Below are 26,334 nucleotides of genomic sequence, written 5' to 3' on the forward strand. Positions count from 1 at the left end.
GGAAGGAGAGCAGAGAGGAGGGGCTCATCAGTCCAAGCCAACCAGCCTTTCTAGAGCCTGCTGAAGCCGTCTGTAGCCTTCACTCGAGGTCAGTCACAGTCCCCAGAGTCTCGGCACAGCTGAAACTCACTGGGTGTGTACAGTAACCAGGCACTAGGGGACAGGCTGTCTAAATGACCCTCACTACAACCACAGGAGGCATGTGTACTGTGAGCCTGTTTTATGGATCTCTAAAGATCAGGATGGCAAAGCAACTTTCCAGGACTCCAGCTTGGAGATCCAGAGCCCATTCAGCCAGTTCTCACAGACATCACCAGAGCTCTTCAGTACGTGGGGCTCCGTTCCTACCCGCCATCATGGCGCTGCCTGTCAGCGCCCTCCTCAGTGAGTCATGACACTGGTAAAGGTCCTTCAGTCTGCAGTGGCCAGCGGAGCAGCTGGGGTGCCATGCCCATGGGTGGGCAGGCCCATCTGGCACAGAGAACAAGACACTTTTTCAGGAGAAGACGAGGAAGCTGCCAATGTCTCCCACTCACAAGCTCACTTCTGTTTACAGTGTATTTGGTGCCTGACTGGTTGGAGATCAAAAGGCTGTATTTATTTGCCTGTGTGGAGGGAGGGTGACAACAAGTGACAGCAGCAGGGAGGGGCTGAGAATAAAGGATTCAGACCATCTCTACGTCTATGGGACTCAGTCTGAGCTGGCCTTCCTGTGGAGACTGCAGGAATATCCACTCACTGTGCCCCATTAATGGCAACACTCTCCTTGTTCTCATATCCGGGGCTTCCCATCGAGGGGCTCCAGCGGATGCCGGGTTTCCAATCCAGAAAGAAAAATTTCCCACGACAAGAGCTCTTTAAGTATGCCAGACTCCCTCCCTACAAGGGATCATTGCTGTTTTCTTCTCTAAGAGAAGGGGTCTACCCTAAGCATACACAAAAAGTACATCATTAACACTTGCTGAATGAGTAAGTATACACACTGCCCGAAGCAGAAGGAAAATGGCTTGGCACAGAGCCTGGGCTCAGCTGGCTGACTCTCCCCTGCTTCCTCCCTTGGCAGAAAGCAGCCAGGAAAGACCAAGGACTAATCTATTAAGTGCCCAGCTGGTAGCTTTGGTTGGCCTTGGCCCAAAGGAGACTCCATTCAAAGTCATGTCGCTGGGCATCAAATGGAGCAGAAGCAGACTTAGAGGAGCATGTTGGAAGAACTGGGTAGAAACAGCTCTTCTCTGAAGCAGGGAAAGAAAAAGTTCAAGTATAGGAGAAATGAATATGTGGTCTCATGCTCATAACAGCAGCACAGGGATGGAGATATAGCCAGTCCCGCCTGTGTCCCCATCTTATCAGCCTCTACTACTGTCAGCGCACCAACATTATTAGCCCTAGAACTCTTAGAAGAAACACCAGTGTCCCGGAAACACTGCAGACAACACAGCTTCAGAAGCACTCAATCATGCACCTGGCTATTGTTGAAGTTAGCAGCAGCAGCACAGGAGCACGGCTACATCAGCCCTGGCAGTGCCCTGAAGAACCCCCTTGTCCTGAAGGATCTTTACTAAGGACTCCTGGGCTTCACCAGAGGAGAATTTCAGGAATAGTGAGTATGAAGCAGAGTTAGCAGGTTCATGAAAAGATTACAATATAGATTTTAAGCATAAGGGTTGGGGAGGAGGAAGGCTTCCAGGAAAGATAAGAAATAGCTGAGCATAAGAATGGACAAGTCACCCCAATGTATATTTATGATGGTAAGTCACATTATTTACAGAGTGTAATTTACTATAAGATTTAAAGGTTGGAGAACTCTGCCAGGCATGGTGGCACATGCCTTTAATCCAAGCACTCAGGAGGCAGAGGTAGGCAGACCTGAGTTCGAGGCCAGCCTGGTGTAGAATGAGTTCCAGGTCAGCTAGGGCTACAGAGAAAACCTGACTTGGAAACCTCCCCAACACCATTGCTAAAAGAAAACAGAAGAAAAAGAAGAAAGGGTCCCAGGTTCAAGCTGGCTGAGCTGTGGTGGTTCACACACACAGAGTGTGTGCAATTACCAGTTGGAGACAGAAGCAGAAGTCTGGCCTTGAGTTCCAAGCCAGCCTGGGCTGCAGAGTGAGATCCTGAGTTAAAAAGTAAAAAAAGCACAAACAAACAAAAACACCTTCCCGGCAAGCCTGAGTATTCACCAGGCTGCTACAGACAGTAGCGTTTTGCTGCTGACCCCAGCACAGTGCCTCCCTAGACAGGCGGCACAGCTGGGGAGTGTCAGGACAGTATTACCAAACAACAACTAGGACCTCCCTGAGCAACAGGAGCCAAAAGTGCTGGGCTTTATTTAGTTCAGACAGAACATGTAGACCTGTTTCTCCACCTCTACTTGAGATCCGCGCAGAGGACCTGGTATGAGAAGTGGTTTGCGGACTGAAGTTCTCTGCTCAAAGTGAGCATCACTCCTCAGGGCTTTTCCTAGCATGGCATTCTTCTGATGCTGACCGTGAAGAAAGGTCGAGAGGGAGGGTGCAGATGGGTAACTCCTGCTGGAGAAGATCCCTGAGTGACTAGCACACTGAACAAGAGTGCCCTTACTCCAGAATAACCACCATTCACGCCATACTAGATTGAAGTAAGCATTAAGCTTAGTCCTTAAAAAAATAAAAAAGCCCAACACAGACCTTTTCCTCTTTTTCTGGGTCTCTGATACCTCATGCTGACCTTGAAAGCCTTACCCTTCTGCCTCTACTTCTGATGCCACCACCATCACACCACATTACACTGCTCTTTTGAACCAAGGTCCCACAATGCAGACAGGGCTGTTCCTGACTTCTGATTCCTTTGCCATGGCCTCTCAAATGCTTAGATTTAGAGGCATGGTTTCCTATTTGGTTTTTGGAGATAAGACCTCACTATGTAGTTCTGCTTGGGCTTGAATCCTTGACCTAAATACGGGGTGCCACCATGCTTGGCGTCTTGTGAGCGTGTTCTTATGGTGCCCCTCCCATGTATACAGGCTCACCGGAACCTTACTTCCGGAACAACTTCCTCTAACCACAGATAATACATCTTCGGTTTTATCTAAAAAGAAAAAGCTGTCTTAAATAGCTGGTGCAGCTATAATACAAATACAGGGCAGCATAGAGAACTGGCAATCCGTGGCTACAACAACAGTTTCCACCTAACGTCAAACCATGGCTCTACCATTTAACAACTGAAGACTCAGTGTGGTCCTCATTTGTCAATAGAAATGAAACCTGCTTTACTATGTTACAAAATTACTAATATTAAGAGACTCAAGCAGAAAAAATGTGGTGTGAACATGAATCCTAGCTGTTTATAGTTATTCAAGAAAAGCAGATTAGGCAGAGTCTGCCCAGTCAGAACAAAGGAACTGATCAAGGAAGCAGCAAATGTAGGACCCCCGAACTTCAAGCTGAGTTAAATGTCAGAAAGCAGTTGCCTAATCTAAGGCAGGGAGGGAGTGTGTATGTGTGGTTTGTAAATCCAGTTTCTTCCAGGGAGCTCCTTGGTTTTCCTTTTGTTTTGAGGTGTGGCAGAAATGTGGAACCCACAGGTAGAAGGCCTGGGAGTCTGACAGGAGCAAGTGCTAGCCCAGCAATGGATAGTCATGTGACATGCAAGCGCCATGTGAAAGACAGCAAGGAGCAGGATCCACTGACTCATACTGTACTCTGCACTCTTAGCAGCTCATGAATGGCAGGTCATCCTGGGTTAGAGGAACGCCCTGTCTCTGAAAACTAACAAAAAGAGCAAGAAGAGTCTCCCATGTAGAATTACTGAATAGGACAGAGAGGCCCAGCAGGTAAAGTTCTTACTCTTTGTGCAAGCCAGGCAACCTAATTTAGATTCTAGGAACTCGGGGTGAAAGGAAAGATCAACTCCTGAAAATTATCCTTGAACTTCACAAATGTACCACAAAAACATGCATGGATCTCCACACATACCCATACAAGCACACATACACTTCATACAGAAACACAAGTAGCAGCTGGGTTGTGGTGGCGCATGCCTTTAATCCGAGCACTCAGGAGACAGAGACAAGCGGATCTTCATGAGTTTGAGGCCAGCCTGGTCTACAAAGTATTGAATTCCAGAACAGGCTACAAAGCTGCAGAGAAATCTTGTCTCAAAAAAAAAAATAAAATAAAATAAATAAATAAACTAAAACAAAACAGCACAACACAAAACAAACAAAAACCCCACAAGGTAAAAAAAAAAATTAAAAATATATATGTGGGGACTGAAGAGATGGCTTAAAAGCACTGGTTGCTCTTCCAGAGGACTGAGTTTGGTTCCTAGCACCAATATAGCGACTTACAACATGCGCACGTACCCCCACACCCCCCACACCCTGTAGTCTTCTTATTTGGGAGTCTAGGAAAGAAGGATCACTGCCCAGGCGTTTGAGACCATCCTGGGCAACATGGTGAACAAACTCAACAAAACAAACATATATAAAAAGTGTAATAGAGCACCTAACTCACAGTAGTTGGTGCAGTAACCGAAACAATCAAGGTCTTCCACTAGGGGGCATGCTGATATCTGAAGAAATAAAGTCATTTCAGTATTTGTTCCAGGCCCTCCCAAGGCTCCACATGCAGAATGTAAACTAAAAAATGATATGTTAGGTGCTAGAAAGATGGCTCAGTAGTTAAGGGCACCAGTTGCTCTTCCAGAGGATCCAGGTTCGATTCCCAGCACCCACACGACAGCTGGCAACCTTCTGCTACACTAATTGCTGGGGATCTGATGCCCCCTTCTGGCCTCTGTGATCATCAGGAATGCAAGTGGTACATAATAGACATATGGGACAAAATACCCATAGACATCCAATTTTTAAAAAAGCTAGCATGCTAGCTAGGTATGGTAATGTACACGTGTGATCCCAACACTTGGGGAGGCAGATGCAGGAGAATCGGGAGTCAAGATCATTTGTGGCTACAAAGTTGAAGGATCGCTTGGGATGCTTAAGTAAGACTCTGATTAAAGCTGGGCTGGTGGCACATGCTTTTAATCCCAGCACTTAGGAAGCTGATAAAGGTGGATCTTTGAATTTGAAGCCAGCCTGCTCTACAAAGCAAGTTCCAGGACCATCAGGGCTACAGAGAAACACTGTCTTGAAAAACAAAACAAACAAATCTTTCTTAAAACGAACAGAAACAGGCCAGGCAGTGGTGGCGCACGCCTTTAATCCCAGCCCTCGGGAGGCAGAGGCAGGCGGATCTCTGTGAGTTAGAGGCCAGCCTGGTCTACAAGAGCTAGTTCCAGGACAGGCTCCAAAACCACAGAGAAACCCTGTCTCGAAAAACAAAAACAACAACAACAACAACAAAAACCCAAAACGAACAGAAACAGAAGAACAATCTAACAACAAAAAGGACAACGAGAAGACCTTGATTGTTTTGGTCACTGCACCAACTATTGTGATGAGCCACTGCTGTGTCCTGGTGCTGAGCTAGAAAAGTGAGCAAATGGGCTTAAGGTTAAGGAAAAAAGAGAATTCCAAAAATTACAATTTCTGGGAAAAGATGGGCCAGGAGAAAAATCAAAGTTACAAACAGAATTCCTAAACAGCTGCAGACTCTCAAAGCAAGGGACACCATGGCACACACAATCTTCAGATGTCCAAGAGGACATCCACCTGACTCAAGTATGCTCTTCACCAGACAGACCCCCTTGAAGCTGACATGTCTTAGGTTTGTTTTGGCTTTGAGGCAAAGTCTTGCTCTGTAGCTCAGGATGGTCCTGACTAGCAAAGCCTCCTGCCCCAGTTTGTCAAGCACTGGGATTACAGGGGGCACCCCATTTTGGACAATTCCCCCCTTGGTATCACTAAGCACCCTGTCATTGTATGTTATGTCTCCAAGTGTATTTCCTCTTAGCTGTGTTCTGAGGGTATTTGTTGGGATATCACAGAACACAGATTTATCACCCAGTCATCACTGGAGGTCTATCTGTGTGGTTGAGTACTTCCGGAGCATGCCAGGGACGGAGGGTGGGAGAGAGAAATGCTCCTTGAGGAAGCTCGCACAGCAGGACCGACTTCCAGAGTCAGACAAATTCAGAACCAAGGACGTGAGGTCCAAGTAGGTGTTTATTGTTGCTGATTTCTTTTGGGGAGGAGAGGGGTTGAGACAGGGTTTCTTTGTAGCCCTGGCTGTCCTGGAACTCACTCTGCCTGACTCTGCCTACCAAGTACTGAGAATTACAGGCCTGTACCAACATGCCCGATTTATTTGGTGCTGAGAACAAATACAGGACTTTGTGCAAGCTAAGTAAGCATTCCACCAAACTGAGCTCCACCCTCAGCGCCAACTTAATTTTACTTTTTTGTTCACTTTTCTGAGACTGGGTGGTCCTCACCAGCCTGGAACTTGCTATGTAGAACAGGCTGGCCTTGAACCCAGATATTCGCCTGCTTCTGCCTCCCAAACGGTGGGAATTAAACTTGTGTGCCACCATGCTTCACCTCTTGTTTTATTTTTACACACGGTTCAAGAGCTAAGCTGCCTAGATGTTATTGAACTTGAGATCTTCATGCCCCAGTCTTCCGAGTGGCTGACTTCATACCATGAAGACTGGTTTAACCGCTGGTTACAAACTCACGGTAACTGACTGCTCCACGCCCGCCTGGTGCAGCTTCCGTGTGCTTCTGTAGGAAATGTGACTGAGACAAACTACACTAGGCATGCTGTCTATGGTTGCTTCTGATCTACAATGGAAGAGCTAAGTAGATGACACACAAAGTTCAAAATATTGGCTTCTGACACAGAAGTTTGCTAATGGCTGCCATGAAGAACTTGGGTAGCCGGGCGGTGGTGGCGCACGTCTTTAATCCCAGCACTCGGGAGGCAGAGACAGGCGGATCTCTGTGAGTTCGAGGCCAGCCTGGTCTACAAGAGCTAGTTCCAGGACAGGCTCCAAAGCCACAGAGAAACCCTGTCTCGAAAAAGAAAAAAAAAAAAAAGAACTTGGGTAAACTGCACAGTATTAAAGAAAGCCCCCTTGCCTCACCAGCTGCCCCGTTTCGCTCTAAAAAGGTTTATTCCAAATTCAGGGCTGTTTTTACTTAGACACTATACATGGAAGAGAAAGTCAGAAATTAAGACTATTTCCCTCGACTATCAGAAGTAGGAAGCTGGGGAAAGCCTGAAACAATGCAGTTAAGACAGGAATCTAACAGTTCTCAGAGGTCCAATCTGCGGGACGTAGACTAGTAGACAAACACACCCACAGAAACCAAGGAAGTCAGCTCCTGACCCCTGGGGGTAAAGTTTATTTCTATGAGCAAAAGTCATGCTGGCTCACGGGGCAGAGAGCAAAGCCAAAGAGAGCTGTCTGTTTCCATGGCAGACCATATTCAGAGATCAAGAAATCACCAACAGTGTACACAGTCACTTTAGATACAAAAGTGAGCTGGACAATGAGTTTTCAGTCAGCTGCTCTCAGGGTTCAAAGGGAACATTTCTTTGAAGGGTCCTATGATACACATCCACTGAAGCGCTTGTGGCTTTGCTGTGAGCAGAAGGCTGCCAGTAACAAGTTCATACGCACTGGGAACTGTAGGATCTAAAAGTATCTCGCACTGCTGACAGACAGGGCCTTTGTGCCTGCTGTCCAGCAATGTCAGCTCATGAATATCTTGGAAGTAGCAAAAGTCATGGTCAGTGCATCACAGACGTGATGCTGGGACAGCCCTCATGTAGGACAAAACAGAAGCGCACACCCTTCCGTGGGAATCCAGCCTACTTACATTTCTGAAGTCCAGTGTTCATCTGCGTGTGAGAAAGAAGCTGAAAGGGCAGATCACCTGGCCCGGGTAGACAGGCTAGCATGGCAGACCAGCATCAACACAACATGGGGCAGTGGCTCACACTGTAATGAACAACAAAGAGTAAGGTCATGGGACGTAGGGCAACTTCTTCAAGGAAGGTACAAGGACATCTGATATGGGAGGCAGAGTGCAAAGTGTGGACAAATAAGCAACTTAATTAACAGCATGATGGTTAAAAACTTACCTAGAATTCTGTCTGTAGCAACGGTTCACTCTCAACCATTAACACAGCAAAAGTGATACTGCACTCGGTACATGTGTGAGTGAAGGAATAAAACGGGCGAGAGCTAGCAACGTAAACACACGTCTTTGTAACGCTTCCAAATTCTAAGAGCGCTGGCTTTGCAGGATTAGGCCTGCAGTTTTGGAGACCAGGGCAATGCAGTGCTTCTAGAAGTACAGTGAAGGATTTCAAAGACATTTCACACCTGATTTTTTTTTTTCTTTTTCAAGACAGGGTTTCTCTGTGTGGTCCTGGCTATCCTGGAAATCACTCTGTAGATCAGACTAGCCTTGAACTCAGAGATCTGCCTGTCTCTGTCTCCAAAGCTTTGGGATTAAAGGTTTGCACCACCACCCGTCTTGGGATGGGCTTTTAATGTAGCCAAAGTCTGTGATTCCTTGTTCTCCCAATTCAGTCTCTGAAAAAACTACACCTACACTGCAGACCCTGCAGATGGACTGACTGACTTCCTCACTGTGGAGGTGGAATGCTGCGGATCCAGGGCTGCAATGATGTTGGATTACCTTCAGTCCGCTAATCAGGAAGCTTTGTTGACTTGTTTGTTTGCCTCCCCTAGCGACATTTCCATCAATGCATTTACTCATGACTGTCTTGGTTATGTGACGATAAAGTTTATGAGACTATTTCTACTTGGAACATAATATTCAGGGCAATCTGAATCCCTGTTTATGTTCACCCATACTGGACTCAAAAAAAACAAAAAACAAAAACCAAGCAGCTGTATTTTCTTCTAACACTTTTTCTGTTCACACTCCTGACTTTGTTGACATTGTAGACTGCTACAAATTATGTTTGTGCTGGTGCTGAACACATGGAGTTTGAGAAGTTTGGAAATCTACTTTTAGTGTGTGTGCATGTGTGAGAAGTGTTGGCGCAGGTGGAGGATGGGCTGGTCCAGGCCTCTGTGTGTGTGTGTGTACACAGTTAGAGGCTATTAAAATGCCTATATCCAAAAGGAAAAGAAGGCCTGGACACAAATTTTACCTATTTTTAGGAGGTTTTCCTTACTATTGGTAATGTGAGGGCACACACGTGTCACAAAGCGCACTCTGGAAATGAGAGAACAACCCTGGGCTGCAGTTCTCTTCCACTCCTGACTACTGAGCCCTGGCTCTCAGGTCTGCAAGGCACGAGCTTTCAGTTTCTGTCTGTCATTATACTCTGCCCTGGTAGATGTGCTAGTTTTACACTACGTTGAAAAGTATCATTTGTTTCTGTATTTTAATCTCCACGGATGAGTGTCCTAAAAACATGAGTAGGCCACCACTGCAAGCAGCTACCCATCCACCTTCCATTACAGAACAGGCCTGAATTCTGAACCCGGTCGGGAGTGGTCACTGCAACCTGAGCAGAGCTACACAGAGAAGGAGTGCTTTAAATCACATTCATAATCAAGGGCAGAGCTGTCAGACTGGGTGGGATTTTGCTCATAAATATTTGACTTTGTGCCCAGAGCAAGACACTGAGAAGAAACCAGGAGGATGCTACTAACCACTCAATGAACAACTGGTGCCAGTCTTGTCAGGCACTTCTGAAAACTACAAGAGGAAAGGTTTCAAACTCACTGCATGGGCTAGCACTGCCCTGACACCAGAGCAGGGCAAGAACACCGTAAGGAAACCTCAGGGAGGGCCAGGAAGATGAAAGGCCGAGCAGGTAAAGGCACCTCCTGCTAATCTGAGTTCCATCTCCAGCTACCACATGATGAAGGAGAGAACTGACACTCTGTGCCATGGAAGCACCCACACCGTTCACACAAATGAATGCTTAAAACAAAACAAACCTCCAGGAGACTATCCCTGGTGAACACACACAGAAAAATTCCCTACAAAAATCACCTGCCGCAACCAAGTGGGGTTTATATTAAGGACGGAAAGATGATTCGACATACATAAACCTAAAGACGAACCACATTAATCAAATGAAAGACACACTATCCGCTGACAAAACTCAACATCCTTCTATGATTAGACCCTCCCCACAGATGGGGGCACACGAGCCCTGCACTACACAGGCTGACACAGGAGAATCATGACTTTCAGACTAATCCGAACCACAGAATGTGAACTTGTCTCAAGAACAACACAAAACAATTCAGGTATAGTAGAAACACCTCAAATAAAACAAAGGACACCTATTGAGCTCCTATAATTCCAGCACCACAGAGGTAAAGGCAGGAGGATGCTAAATTCCAAGCTAGCCTGTACTACCTACCGATATTTTAATCTCTGTTGAATAAAAATGAATGTCCCTAAAAAACGTAAATAACCAAGTTACATTGGTTGGAGACAACTAGTACAGGTTTTACAAATATGTTCATTATATCATATAACAAGCTTGAATTCTGAAGGCCAGGTGTGTGTGTGTGTGGCTCTGGAGCACATAAGATTTCTTATGCAATCTAGGAAAATGACCAACTACTGAGATACATCACCAGCCCTTGAAATATATGTTCTACAATAACATAGATACAAAAGAAAACCTTGCAATATTAAAGAAATCTTGGCTTTTAGGGTTCATCTATGTGAGTCGCTTATTGTCAGAACACTGCTACCAGACCATCCAATAAGCATTTACCCTTATGGTTGTGCGTTATTTAGTTGAATGTGGTTTGGTTGATCAATATTCATAATGGTTGAGGAACCCTGTTCCAGGTTCTGGTCAACTACACCCAAATGAGGAACACTGCACATTTCTGATTCTTCAAAGTTATAAATGTCCCATTCGTCAACCAAGACACACAGGGAACTCCAAGAGACAGAGTCACCTCTCCTACCATTATGCTGAGAAAAACTGGGATTAACACTGTAACTGTATTCCCACGAGTAAATACTCACTCAGTGCTTTGTTTCTGGGATTTAATGAGTCATCTCATTCCTCATCTATAAAATGCCAGGTCCTGAAAATGAAGAGATGTCTCGATTCTGTGAACTCTGAGGCAGTATCTATAGGCACTTCTGCTATTGCCTGGCCCTGAAAACTACTTTAAGACTACAGATGGAGTCAGGTGTACCTTTATTCCAGAAATTTTGAGGCAGAGGCAGGTGGATCTTTGAGTTCGAGGCCGGCCTGGTCTACACAACAAGTTCCAGGACAGCCAGGGCTACAAAGAGCGATCCTGTCTTGAAAAACAAAACAAAAAACCAAGGGGGAGGGGTGAAGACTGCACACAGTATACTCTTCTGGTATACACAAAACAAAGCTTATTTATGTCTGAATTAAGTCTGTTGGTTTTCCCCCAGAGAAAGTGAAAAGCAGACACTATGATAAACTTCTTCCTTAAGGTAAGACACAGGCTGGATTCTTATCATCTTCCACAATGTCCTTCGGAAGGTGTCAAACTATGTGGATGAAATATTACTCAAGATTACAATCATGTAGCACTTGGTTTTCAAGGCTCCTAGTCCCCCATGAAAAGCTTCTGGGTAACAGAACAATCACCTCCGGGAGAAACTGAGGCTGGTAGCTTGCCTGTATCTTCACATCTAGGAAAGCACTCTAGCACCTAACTTGGTGCACTACTAAAACTCCCAATGGTCGGCACAAATGATAGAGATAGAAGATTTTTACGTTTTAGAATATTTAGTCTTTTTTGTTCCATTTTTTTTTTCTTTTGGTTTTTCGAGACAGGGTTTCTCTGCGGCTTTGGAGCCTGTCCTGGAACTAGCTCTGTAGACCAACCAGGCTGGTCTTAAACTCACAGAGATCCGCCTGCCTCTGCCTCCCCAGTGCTGGGATCCATTTTGTTTTTGAGAGTCTTACTATCTAGCACTGGCCGGCCAGCCTGGCCTTGAACTCACGGAGATCTGCCTGATTCTGCCTCCACCCACGCACATTTAAGGCATGTGCCCCCAGAGTCCTTTAACTCGGCACTGACTATGGCAAAGCACAACAGATGTCGGGCAGACAAGTTGTTTTATTTGTTTGTTTTTCGAGATAGGGTTTCACTGTGCAGTTTGTCCTGGAACTCGCTCTGTAGACCAGGCTCTCCTCAGACTCAGAGATCCACCTGCCTCTGCCTCCTGAGTGCTGGGATTAAAAATATTAAAGCCACCACTGCTCAGCCAGGCAGGCTATTTCTAAGATTTGTCTTTTTTGTTTTTAAAATTCTGCGTGTGAACGCATAGATATATTCATGTAATACTCATGTAAAGGTGCTACAGAAGGCAGGTGTCAGACCTCCCTAGACCTGAAATTAGAGGCAGTTGTGAGCTACTTGACACAGATGCTCTAACCATTGGGCTATCTCTTCAGTCCCCACACAGCTTTCAAGAAAGCCTGGTGTGGTGCATGCCTATAATTCCTGCACTACAAAGTCAAGGCAGGAGTACTGTTGCAAATTCAAGGCCAGCTTGGCTTATACTCAAGTCGCTACCTTTAAGAAGGAAAAAGGTTCCTCAGTTCAGCTACAGTCTATGTAATTTTACAGACTGCAGTCATAACCTGAATTAAAAAGGGCTTTTACAACCTTAGCAATGGTAGGCTCTGGCAAAGCAGTGTTTGGAGGTCAGCAATGTAAGCTGCACATTTATAGCCTTTTCCTCTTCCTCACAATGGCACACAAGCACAAAAGGCCAGAATTCCACAGGTAACTCCCTTACCAAGGTCACTAATCCAGTCTAGATGTGACTTCCAAGTGTGAAGGGTGACAAAAAGGTCACTCGGAAAGCTTGTTCTATTCTAAGTACACAACTCACAAGGTGTTACTTGGAAACAGCCTAGACGCCATTTTGAGGTTGTGGATAGCCATGTTCTAGGTCCACGGCATCGGCATCCATCATGACACCTGATGGTGCTCCAGCGCACAGGCGTCTTTCTCATCTGTGCTGGAAGTGTCTCATCAAAGCCGGGCAGTGGTGGGAATACCTTTAATCCCAGTACTCAGGAGGCAGAAGCAGGTAGTCACCTAGTTCAAGGCCAGCCTGGTCTAGAGAGTGAGTTCCAGGACAGCCAGGGCTGTGAAACCCTGCCTTGAAAAATAAAAAGCCAGGCAGTGGTGGTGCATGTCTTTAATTCCAGCACGTGGGAGGCAGAGACAGGAGACAGGGAGGAGAGTTTGAGGCCAGCCTGGACTACAGAGTGAGTTCCAGGACAGGCACCAAAGCTACACAGAGAAACCCTGTCTCAAAAAAAAAAAAAAAAAAAAACAAAAAAAAAAACAAAACAGGGAGCTGGAGAGATGGCTCAGAGGTTAAGAACACTGGCTGCTCTTCCAAAGGTCCTGAGTCCAATTCCCAGCAACCACATGGTGGCTCACAACCATCTGTACTGAGATCTGGTGCCCTCCTCTGGCGTGCAGGCATACACAGAGGCAGAATGTTGTATACATAAATAAATCTTAAAAAAAAAAAAAGAACAAAAAGAAAAAGAAACAAGAAAAAAAGGAAGAAAAGAAGTGTTTCATAAACTATACCTGTGGGTTTATAAACATTTCGAGGGGCATTTGTAACCTTTTATAAACTTTTATTTTTGCTATATTTAGTAAGTAACACTGATTCTCACTGCACATAAAAAGGCTGTTTATCAAAACTGCAGAGTTGACTTAAACAAAACAGAACAGATGCTGAAGATTTATGAATAGTTCAAAAAGAAAGGATCTATAGGAACAGAGTGTGTGCCAGAGGGTACGGGTACGACTCCTACCAAAGACACTGGTGGAGAGAGATGAACAACTACTAAACATACGGAAGTAGTACAACAATTGAGTAATGAAAAAAAAACCCAAACCAAACCCTAAACTTTGGGCAATGACACGCTCCTGTGGACCTAGGCCAGGTTCAAGGCTAGCTCCAGCTACATGCTGAGTTAGAGGTTAACCTGTACTACATGAGCCTCTGTCAAAAAGACAGGAGAGAATGGAGGAGGCAGAAGAGGGAGGGGTTTCCTGGTTGGTTTCTGTCAACTTGACACAAACCTACCTGTATCTGGGAAGAGGGAATCTTAACTGAGAAAAACATCTCCAGAAGATTGGCCTGTAGGCAAGTCTATGGGGCCATTTTCTTGAGCAAGCTCCAGGACAGCAAGGGCTACACATAGAAACCCTATGTGTGTGTGTGTGTGGGGGGGGGGGTTGGTGGTGGAAAAGAGACCATTATAAAATGAGTTGGCTGGGTGCTTGTCTAGCATGCAGGAGACCCAGCACCAAACACTCAGCATGGTGTTTCACAACTCTAATACCGGCACTTGAGAAGTGAAGACTAGAGGATCAGAAGTACAAGGTCATTCTCAGCTGCACGCCAGGTGGGAAGCCAGGCTGGGTTAGGAGACTGTCAGTAAATAGTAATATACCTTCAGAGCCGGGAAGCATAGCCTTAGCATCCTACTGATTTTAAAAATAATCAAAAAGTTTTCCTTTGTACTCAGGACAGAACTTAAAATACAACCAGAGACCAGCCTGTTCTTGCAAATTACTATAATCTTATAATTAGCACATACTGCTAAGAATGACATTTAGTTCTATCTTGGGCTAGTCTCCTATGATAAGCAGAAGTGAACTCAAGGGTATGGTCTCAGAATGTAAAAAACATTAAGGCTTGTTCCTAATAGATTCTTTTAAAATATGACTCTACACAGCTCTTCAAAAGAAGGACAGTATGTTTGAATTGTGAGACAGATTTCTATAACATTCTGACCTCTTGTATAAAAGAGGTCTGGACAAAGAAATAACTGTAGTGCGGAGAGGGAATGAACTGTGTCATGGTGGTCATTAAAATCCATCAAGTTCATACTTCAGCCTTGGGATAACTGACTCAAAGTAATTATCACTGCTATCTGCAATAGGAGTTAATTGGACATAATTGAACTAACGCCCTAATCGGAGGGAAGCTGAAATTGGCAAAAAGCCCATTTCTCCTGCTCCTTCTATCTGACAGCAAATGAAACTACTAATGCTAATTGTGGACAAACACAAAATTGCTCTCATGGTTCCCACTCTGCAAATTACTCAGCAATTCCAGCTAATGCCCAGCATGTTGGGCTGGAAGAAAAATCCTCAACCAGTGCTCCTTCTGAGAAAGATGAATTTAATAGCCAACTACATTAAGCTAAAGTTTGCTAAGAACTGTTAACTTCCCCCTGAACGACCTAAATAAAGCAAGCATGGTGGGCTTGTCCCCATGCTCTAAAGTTGTGTGCTGTATACACTCTGGGCCACCAGCATGTTCTAGTGAATTATGCAAGGAGGCTGGAGAGACGGCTCAGTTAGAAATGCTGCTGCCCTTGCAGAGGACCCACATGGCAGCTCACAACTCCTGTAACTCCAGTTCCAGGGGACCTGACAGCCTCTTGTCTCCTTGGGCTCCTGCACGCACACTGTGTACATAAACATAACTTAAACATTAAAAACAGAATTCAAAATAAATTCTTTCCTGTTTTTTATTACATTTTATTTGTGCGTGCACATGTGCCATAGTATGCATACAGCAAGTGAAAAGGCAACTTGGGTTTTCTCCTTCTACCACAGGTACCAGGATCAAACTGAGGACACCCGCCTTACTGGCAAGAGCCTTATCCCTAAACCTCACGATAACCCCATCACCTCATTTTTAGAAAGGCAAATACCATTAATGATCGGTTTCAAATTTGAAATATGAAAGATTTCTGTGGCCTGACTCACCTCTACTCTTCTAAAACACTGATTTCCTCTAGAATGTAGTGTCAGACTTGTGGTTACTCCTCCTTTCTGTGTTAATAAATTTATTCTTTGTATACAGATGTTTTGCCTGCATGCATGTCTGTGGACCACAAAGTACCTGGTGCCTCTGAAAGTCAGAAGAGGGCACCGAGTCCCCTGGCATTGGAGTTAGAGAGTCGTGAGCTATGTGGGTGCTGGGAACTGAACTTGGGTCCTATGGACAAGCAGGCAGACTTTTCACTGCTGAACCACCTCTCCAGTTCTTTATAATAAAGAGATTTTATTTGTTTGTTTTTGGGAGTGGTGCTGGGATTTGATCCCAGAGTTGTCTAGATGTCAGGCAAACACTCTGCACTGTACTCCCCTCTTCCTGTCTATTTTTAGTCCATACAGCCCTGCTGGCACTGGGTGGACTGGGTCGTCCACACAGGCCTTGAGCTTGCAGGGATGCTACTGCTTCTTCATTACAGCCTGTGCATTTCCAGGTATGAGACATCCCAACTAGCTGATCCCGCTCTGGTACAGAAGTTTAAAAAACAACAAATAAACAAAAATCTAAATGGTGGTGGTGCACACCTTTACTCTTAGCATTTGGGAGGTAGAGGCAGGCAGATCTCTGCATTCGAGGTCAGCCAGGGCTACGCAGAGAAACTCGGTCTCAAACAAACAAACATAAAAATCAAACACACAAACAAGTCAAAGTGCTACTCTCCCCGGCCCCCGTTTTTCTGAGATGGGACTCAGACTCTTTAGTAGCCCTGACTGCCCTGGAACTCACTCTGTAGACCACACTGGCCTCAAACTCTCAGAGATCCACCTACCTCTACGTCCCAAGTGCTGGGATTAAAAGGTAAATTTCTCCAAGGGATGAAGAAATAGTTCGGCATTTAAGAACACTGACTGTTCTTCCTGAAGACCAGGGTCCAATTCCCAGCACCCACATGGCAGCTCACAACTGTCTGTAACTCCAGTTCCAAAGGATAAGACACCCTCACACCAATGTACATTGAATAAAATAAATTTTTTAAAAAAAGAGTATGTGCCACCACAACTAGCCCTTAGTGCGATCTTTCTAGAAATTTATTTTTATATTTATTGCTGACAAAACACATTTTGGTTATATTTAGAAAAATCTATCTGTGTGTATAGACATGCATGGCAGAGTCAGAGAACAACCAGGAGTCAGTTCTTTGCTTCCACCAAGTAGGTGTAGGTACCAGACACTGAACCAAGGACGTCAGACTTGGCAGCAAGTGCCTTTTACTCATGTGCCCTCTCCTCCTGACCATGTTTTGTTGTTGTTTACTGAGCTAGATCTTGTTACATGGTCTAGTCTGGCCTTAAAGTCTAGGGAGCCCTCCTAGGTTTGCCTCTTGAGTACTGGGGTTACTCCAGACCTTGGAAAACTCCAGACCACTCAGGTTTACATAGCAAGTTCCAGAACAGCCAGGAGTACATAGAGAGGTCCTGTCTCAAAATGTAATAAAAATAGTGTAAAAAAAAATCAATCAAAAAACAAACAACAAAAAAACCCAAAACAATTAAAATAGTGTGAAGAGACACCATGACCTGGCAACTCTTACAAAGGGAAACATTTAACTGGGGTGGCTTACAGCAGAAGTTGGGTCCATTGTCATGGTGGGACAGGCATGGTGCTGGAGAAGGCACTGAGAAGGAGCTTGATCCAAAGGCAACAGGAAGTGAACTGTGTAACCGGGCATAGTTTGAGCATAGTAGACCTCAAAGGCCACTCCCACAGTGACACACTTCCTCCAACAAGGCCATACCTAATCCAACAAAGCCACACTTAATAGTGCCCTACCCCATCTTTCAAACCACCCCAGTATGAGAAACCCCCTTATGAGTTATTATGCAAGGAGGCTGGGACAGGCTATTGCTCTTTGTAGTACATCAGGGCTAGACAGCAAGTCCATTTTGCTGGCAAAAATTTCGGTTACAAGACAGAAAAATCGAGATGGAACTGACCTGAAAACTTCCTCCCTTCTGGCTAGAGCTGCCATAGTGCTTTAAGGTGCTATGCATGCTGAAAGGAGAAAAGCCATCAATGGCGACCATACATTCTACAATACCAACCAACCAAGCAAGATACGCCCCTTGTACAATGAAGGCATGAAGGTTAGGGGGTCAATGCTTTCGGACTGGATTTGGGACTTGCTCCACAGGAGGGAGTAAGACTGATATTGGAAACCTATTAAGAAGCCCATGTTTGGTGAGTCATAGGCCCTAGCAGGTAACCTGTAACAATGACTTGCTAAACAGACCTCTAAATTGTTCTGTGTTTATACACACAGTCCTTCAACCTACATCAGGAAAGGTTCTTCTGCAGTGAGCAGCAATTAGTGAGGGACTCGTAACTAGCCAAAATGCTGAAACTAAGCGCACTGGGTTGTTCAGCCAGTGCATGTGCATCAAGCCCTCATCACAGAAGAGGGGTCCCGTAAAGATGTAAAAACCAGAGAATGGGCAGGAGCGTGCAAATAAACACCATGTTCTATAAAGGTCCTAGCCCTTGTGAATCCCCTGCAACTTGGTGACCTGCCCAAGATCAAGCCAACAAGATTAGTACGCGTTCCAACAAGCAATATTAATTGGACTCAGTGGGCTTTAAAAGAGGAGAAAACATGAAGTGGGGAGGGGGGCCTGTTGGGGATACACGAGATGGCAAGATGGAAGAGTAAAGGAGGGGAATGCATCTTTCACACGTAAAAAATTACCAAAGAATACATGAAATAATTTTATAAACAAAACGAATTTGTCTCGTTATCATTAGAAACATGGGGTGCTGCTGAGGATTATTAGGGTTTTTCAGGACAGGATGTCCCTCTGGCTGTGTCCTGGAACCTACAAAGACCCACCTGCCTCTGCCACTCAAGTGCTGAGATTAAAGGCATGTACCACTACAGCTGGCAGATTTTTTTAAGCTTTTGATCTTTGTTTAAAAATAAAATAAAATAAAAATACTCCTGAGTTAAAATTAGGCAACAGAGCCCTAAAATACATTTAAAATTTGGTTGTTCTTTCCTAGTCATCCATTAACCATGCAGTCAACAGTTCCGAAGCGCAGCACTGCTGAATGTTCTATGTGACTCTCGTGCTATGGAAGGTCTAAAATTAATGCAAGTGCAGCTTCGGAAAGGGATCTTGAACAAACGTTTTTTTGAGATGCTAGGAACTGCCCACAGGACAGACAGAATGAACCTGAGACCAACTGGGACAGACCCTGTGCTGGTGCCATGAGAGATGGAGAACAAGCCAGCAGGCGGGTAATCAACAAGTCTTCTGAGAATACTGGTCAGAGAAGAGAGGGGGCTGGAGGAATTTAAAATGAAGCCATGCCATGCACGGCAACCCTTGCCTGCTATACTAGCGCTGGGGAAACTGAAGCAGGAGGATCCTAAGTTTGAGACCAGCCTAGGCATCAGGGCAAGACTCTGTCTCAAACCCACAAGATGGAGTTGATTGTACATCCCTTCAAAAAGAAACTAAAAGCCAAGAGGTTAGGAGGAAAAAACGATCTTCTACACTGCTAGCTGGTATTAACTAAATGCATTCCAGCCGAGCTCCCGGCAGTTCGCTAGATTTGTTTCATAGACATATACCACTTCAAAACCAGGTGTGAAAGGTAGAGCACGTTAGCCAATTTGACAGAAATATATTCTAAACAGACACTTAGCTAGCAGACCATTAAAGCAGTGGAACCCCGAGGAAGTTGGGATTTCCCCAGGAATCTCATGAAAAGCCTGGGCCAGGTACCACAGAAACTCTTCTCTGCAGGAGAGATTATAAATTCAGAGACAATAATGGGCCAATGGTGTGCTGTACCATACCTTGATCAAGACTGGACCTACACTCTCACTTCAGGATCCAAGGATAGATTTATGGGGTCACCAGATCTCTTTGGCCTTTTTCACAATGTGGTGGCTACACTGAATAAATCCCCCTTTTCTACTTTTTAAATTTAAATATATTTGTAACTTGTAATATATATCAGCTAGAGAACATTCAAACACAATTCTACATAAAGGGGGGCGAGACTATCTGATGTGAAATTAAAGTCTAATCATACCTGAGAGATTTAAAAATTATAAGTGAGGGAGTGGTGGTACACGTCTTCTCTGTGAGTTTGAGGCCAGCCTGAACTACACACATAGTTCCAAGACAGACAGGACTGTTTCACAGAGAAAGCCTGTCTTGAAAAGCCAAAAAAAAAAAAAAAAAGGGGGGGTGTCTAGAAATTGTAGTATATTTACTGAAGGTAGATAGCCTGAAACAAACACATTTATAAAGACATCAATCATTTACTGAGTCACCTTGTATCAGGTGTACCAGGTGTTGTGGCAATACTGTATATTAGGAATACAAAAGAGAACAAAATTTCCAGCGAATATGTAAATAAAATTGTTAAAAAAGAAAAAAAATCAAAGATGTAGATGTAATAGTAGTGGCAGACAATTTTAATCCCAGCACTTGAGAGGCAGAGGCAGGAGGGTCTGAGCTCGAAGTCAGCCTGGTCTAGCAAGACACAGGACAACCAGGGATACACAGAAAGACTCCAACACACACACACGTTCTTATACTCACAGGTGAGCACTAGGGGAATGTTAAACACACAGAGTTGTCTCTTTAAAGGAAGAGATGTATAACTTGTTTACCACCCAGAAGGCTGGGGTCAGAAGTGGTTAATGGCTTGTCTGTGTGGCCAAGACCACACTGGATCCTCCCACAGATCCTTATTCTGAGCTTGCAGATCTATAGAACCTCTTTAAGGAAGATATTATATGTACTTTACAAAGAGTTTCAATGTTGTCTTAAAGCTTTTTTTTTTTTTTCCTTTCTTTTTTGAGACAGGGTTTCTCTGTAGCTTTGGAGCCTGTCCTGGAACTAGCTCTTGTAGAGCAGGCGGGCCTCAAACTCACAGAGATCTGTCTGCCTCTACCTCCCGAGTGCTGGGATTAAAGGCGGATTGGTAATAGTGTCCTGACCTTTGTATTCCCTTGGCAACCAGAGGAAAAAGAAAAAGAAAAACAAAAAAACAACAACCAAAAAACCCCAGCATCTCAGGGGTAAAATAGGAAGTTTTTACTTGTTGATGTATTTTTTTGCAGGGCTGGGATGAAACCTAGAGCTTTGGGGATGATAGGCATATGCATGCTTTTCCTTTGAGTTATTATATTCTTGTCTTTAAATAATTTCAAATAAGGTTTTTCTACATTATAGGAGAAAATAGTTAAAAATCCAGAAAAAAAATCGAAATGATAAAATGTTTGTAATTCTAGTAATGAGGCTCAGTTCTGCAATCTCAATTACTCAGTATACTGAGGCAGGAGGATTGGAAACCCCAAGAAGGGAAGAAATCACAGTTCTATGTCTGACCTCACTACACTGTCTGGATGTTGGCAAAGCCTTGGTTTTCACTACCTTGGGAAATCCTGAGAATGGAATTATTGAATCATTAGATGAAAACAAATCTAGAAGTTTAAAAAAATATTTTATAATTTATTTAGGTTTTTCAAGACAGGATTTCTTTGTGTAGCCTTGGCTGTCCTGGAACTCACTCTGCAGACTAGGCTGACCTCGAACTCACAAAGAGATTCACCTGCCTTTGCTGGCATGTATCACCACTAAAGGCGTGTGTCACCTGTCCAGCTTAAAGTAAAAATATTTAACTTAATACCAGAAATGATTCTTGAGCTAAAGAAACACTTGGTTTAACCTATTCTGAGTTGTATAATATATTATAAACACATTTCATTTTGAAGTATGATTTGTACTCGTTACCAAAGAACTTCTTTAAGGCAGACCCAGGCCTTTTCATTTGTCTCATAATTTGCAAATAATAAAATTTTTCATTGAGCAGAGGGCTAAGATTTTGATAACAAAAGACTGCTCAGTGCTCACAGAAAACCAAGGTTGGGGGGGAAGGAAGCAAAGGCTTGCATTCTAAAGAGTTAAAAAATTTGATTTATTTGGTCGAAGAAATAAAAGATAAATCTATAATGCAAAGGTAACTTTGGGGATGAACAGATGATCCAGTGGTTAAGAGTACTGACTGCTCTTCTAGAGGACCTGGGGTCTGAATCATGGCACCAAGATGGCAGCTAACAACCCTCTACAACTTCAGTTCGAAGGCATCTAACACCGTCTTCTGGCCTCTGAGGACACTGGGCATATCACAGTACACAAACATGTATGCAGACAAAACTCCCATATGCATCAAATAATCTCTTTTTTAATTGAAAGGTAACTCTGTTTTGAACGGCTCTAGCAATCCCATAATGTATGCAGTAACATAGTCCAGGTAATTAATTCAGTGGCCTCATCTTCTCTCACTGACAGACTAACAGCTTCGAAGATAATCTCTCTCGCTCTATCAAGACTCAGTAGGCAGATTCATTATTTATACCCTCAATTGTTTACTGTCCTATTTTCCCATCCATCCAGGCCCAAGGGCAGTGTTATCATTGGCCCGTTTCCAAAATGAATATGGTAGCTCACTGTCTCACTAGCTACAAAACCAGAGTTATTCAAACACAGTGTGATCTAATAGCACAGAGCAAACTCATCCACCACCCGACCCCAAACACAAATTCCTTGCTTAAGTGAAATCTATCACTATGGTTGGCTGTTTACTTGATTAATTTATTAATTACATGTTTCTTTATAGTCTCCTTACATAGCCCAGGCCAGGCTCAAACTTAGAATCCTATCTTAGCCTGCTGATTGCTAGGATTACAGGCAGGCAGACTAGACTGGCTATGCGTAGGCACTGAATAACACACATACACACACTCAACAAGCTTCTTTTAAAATTAACTTTTATGTGCATTGGTGTTTCTGCATTTATTCAAATCTAGGTTGGATGACCTAGAACTGGAGTTACAGACAGCTGTGAGCTGCCATGAGGATGTTGGGAATTGAACCCAGGCTCTCTGGAAGAGCAGTCAGGGCTCTTAACCACCCTTTTTCTGTGAATCAGCAAAAATTCTTAAAAGGCAACATCATTAGAAAGGCAGCTCTGATCCTCATCAAGAACCGACCTGTTGCCAGGTGGTGGTGGCGCACTTCTTTAATCCCTGCTTTTGGGGGGGCAGGTGGAGAAAAGGTGGATCTCTGTGAGTCTGAGGCCAGCCTGGTCCACTGGCACCAGACACATCTCCATAAGAATGCTTTCTGTCTCTATCTAAGCCGCACTCTAAAGCAGCATCCTCAGGTATTTTTTTACCTGTAAGATTTTCTTACATTGAGTAAGTTTTTCCCAGTTCCAAACTTTATCACTTCCAAGCAGATTACTATGGGAATTAAACAAAGCCACGGGTCCAATGCTTCCTTCCTTCACCTTCTCAAGGGATCACTTTATACTTCACACATTAAACTAAAGTCTCCCCTTAAAGAGAACATAAGGCCTTTTTTTTTTTTTTAACAATCTAAGCTGCAAGTCACAGAGATAAACAGAATGGATATAAACACATCGCTAAAGAAAATTCAGTGAGTTACTTCAACTTCAGCAGCACTGCCTCTTCAAGCAGTAAACAAGTCAAAGCTTTGCATAATTGTTTCCTTGAAGATAAATCTGAGTTTCCAAGCCATTTCAATGATACCTGAAGACAAGTGCAGATACACCATTAGTAGTTCTATACATAGCCTCTTGCCTCCAGGGAAAAATTCTTTGGGGAACCCCAACTAATTTGCACCACGCAAATTACTGACTGCACAACCAGACAAGAAAACAGGCTTGCTAGATCTGGAGTATAACTCAGGTGGCAGAGTTCTGCACCTACATGTACTACAAAATTAATATAGTAAGAAAAGACTATAATCCCAGCCCTTGGTAGTCTAAAGCAGAAGGATCAGAGTTCGAGGCCAGAGGAGAGGAAATGGCTCACTGGGTAAATTCCTTGCTGTACAAGCATAAAGACATGAATCTGGGAGCCAGGCATGACGCACACCTTTGACCCCAACACTTATGAGGCAGAGTTCCAGGCCAGCCTGGTCTACATAAAAAGCAAGTTCCAAGACAGAATCACACAGAGACCCTGTCTCAAAAAACAAATAAAGCGAAAGAAAGAAAGAAAGAAAGAAAGAAAGAAAGAAAGAAAGAAAGAAAGAAAGCTAAAGTCAAGCAACAACGAGATCCTGAATTTGGGTTCCCAACATCCACATAAAAGCCAGGTGCAGCAGAGAATGGCTATAACTCAGAGCCAGGCGGCAGAAACAGGCAGATCTAGGAGGATGGGTGGGAGCTTGCTCTGCCCAAATCAGCAAGGTTCAGGTCTAGTAAGAATACCTAACTCAAAAAATAAGGTAAAGGAGCTGTAAGCTCAATGGCTAACAACATTGGTTGCTCTCCCTGGGTTCAATTTCATGCACCCACACAGCAACTAACAACTACTTGTCTATTAACACTAGTTTCAGGGTACCTCATGCTCTCCTCTGGGCTTCAGGAACACTAGGCACTCACATGGTTCACATAATATATATTCAGACAGAACATCTATACACATAAGATAAAAATTTTAAAATCTTTGGGGGGGGGGGAAAGGTAGCCAGTAGGTAGTGGCACATACCTTTAATCCTAGCACTTGGGAGGAAGAGACAGGCGGATTTCTGAGTTCGAGATCAGCCTGGTCTACACAGTGAGTTCCAAGACAGACAGGACAGGCTCCAAAGGTACAGAGAAACCCTGTCTTGAAAAACCAAAGGGAAAAAAAAAAAGATAAAGAAGCCATTTGAAGAAAACATTTTTTAAAATATTTATTTATTATGTATACAATACTCTGTTTGTGTGTATGCCTGCAGGCCAGAAGAGGGCACCAGACCCATAACAGATGGTTGTGAGCCACCATGTGGTTGCTGGGAATTGAACTCAGGACCCTTGGAAGAGTAGGCAATGCTCTCAACCTCCGAGCCATCTCTACAGCCCCTGAAGAAAACATTTTGATGTCAACCTCTGGACTCTACATGAGGCACCTGGACCAGAAAACCTGTACATGCACGTGCACACAGACACATACACCCTAAGGCCACACTGAGCTACACGTAAGACCTGTATATGCATGTGCACACAGACACATACACCCTAAGGCCACATTGAGCTACACGTAAGACCTGTACCTGCACGTGCACACAGACACATACACCCTAAGGCCACACTGAGCTGCACAGTGAGACCCTATCTCAAAACTAAAACAAAAAGCAGGGAGCAAAGTATAACATAACTTTATAAAAAGCCTTTTAAATTGTTTACACCTGAGAAAAGAAAAGAGGGCAAACAAACCAAAGCACCACAGTGGCCTTCTCACTACTTCCCCACCCTGCTAGAGAGCAAAGCAAACTTCACAGGGATTATGGATCACATCTATAATCCCAGAACTGGGAAGGCAAAGGCAGATGCCCTCTTGAGTTTGATGACAGCCTGGTCAATGTACTGAATCCCAAGCCAGCCAGAACCATATAATGAGACCTGGACTCAAACAAGAAAAATAAATAGCCGGGCGGTAGTGGTGTACACCTTTAATCCCAGCACTCAGGAGGCAGAGGCCAGCCTGGCGAACTCCATCCAGAGTGAGTTCCAAGACAGGGAAGACGCTTACACAGAGAAACCCTGTCTTGAAGATAGATAGACAGACAGACAGACAGACAAGATAGATAGATAGACAGACAGACAGACAGACAGACAGACAGACAGACAGATAGAAATTTATTCTAAACACTAGATGCCCATGATTTTGACATTGCATTTTCAGTAACCAGTTAGGTAAGACAACATTTGGAGGACCCTCTTCCCTTCCCAATGTAAACATAATTCAGACTTTAGGGAATAAAAGCATAATACATGAAAAATTGCAGAGCTAACACAGGACTATTGTGACTTTCCTTTTTGTAGATAATTCTATACTAAGAATACTCGAAATGTTTCGTATATAAAATATGTGTTTGTATATGCATGTGTATACATATATGTGGAGACAGAAAGTTCATTTCCTGGTCTGTGTTTCCATAACTGAGATGACTTCCTGTCCCATCATTTCCATTTTTCTTGTTTTAGGTCAAGGTTTCATGTAGCCCAGGTTGGCCTTGAAGTTCTAACCTTTGTTTTTCCACCATTTCCCTAAAGCATCCTGGATGCTAAGCAAGCACTCTACCAACTAAGCTACATCCCAAGCCTCTTATTTTTCATCCCAATTGTTCCTAATTGGCTAGAGATAAAATAAATCATGAAGAAAAATTACTCATCCAGCTAAAACTATGATACAGCTGTGGAACATCAATTATATCTTCAAAACTGATCTCCAGATACAACAATCATTGGAAATTAAACCTAGATTATTAAAGTAAATGAATCATTTTTATTAATATTTATAACAAAATGTTGTCAAGAAATTAGTATTCATCTCTTCTCAAAGAGCTCTTTGCTAATCAACATTAAAATAACACTGGTCCCAAACACCTTTAATTGAAAATGCACAATTAAACTGGGTGGTGATGGCACACACTTTTAATCCCAGCATTTAGGAGACAGAGTCAGGTGGATCTCCGAGTTGGAGGCCAGCCAGGGCTACTCAGGAAAAAAAAAAAAAAAAAAAAAAAAGAAAA

The 26,334-nt window shown here is 43.8% G+C and overlaps 1 protein-coding gene across 4 annotated transcripts in view; it reads right to left on the minus strand.

Annotated features, from left to right (window-relative positions):
• The window catches only part of Fam222b (family with sequence similarity 222 member B), a 57,199-nt gene that overhangs the window by 3,232 nt on the left and 27,633 nt on the right, over positions 1-26,334 (minus strand). For 3 of the 4 annotated variants that reach the window (XM_050128591.1, XM_050128594.1, XM_050128592.1), the window contains exon 2: positions 7,763-7,884. In XM_050128591.1, the coding sequence (XP_049984548.1) occupies positions 7,763-7,844 (82 nt within the window). In that variant the 5' untranslated portion in view covers positions 7,845-7,884. Of the gene's footprint in view, positions 1-7,762; positions 7,885-24,305; positions 24,426-26,334 lie in introns of all 4 variants that reach the window. The other variant, XM_050128593.1, reaches the window with a different exon arrangement.

This window comes from Alexandromys fortis, unplaced genomic scaffold (assembly GCF_014885135.2).
Source record: "Alexandromys fortis isolate MF-2015 unplaced genomic scaffold, M_Fortis_MF-2015_v1.1 scaffold_80, whole genome shotgun sequence".
Lineage (NCBI taxonomy): Eukaryota > Metazoa > Chordata > Mammalia > Rodentia > Cricetidae > Alexandromys > Alexandromys fortis.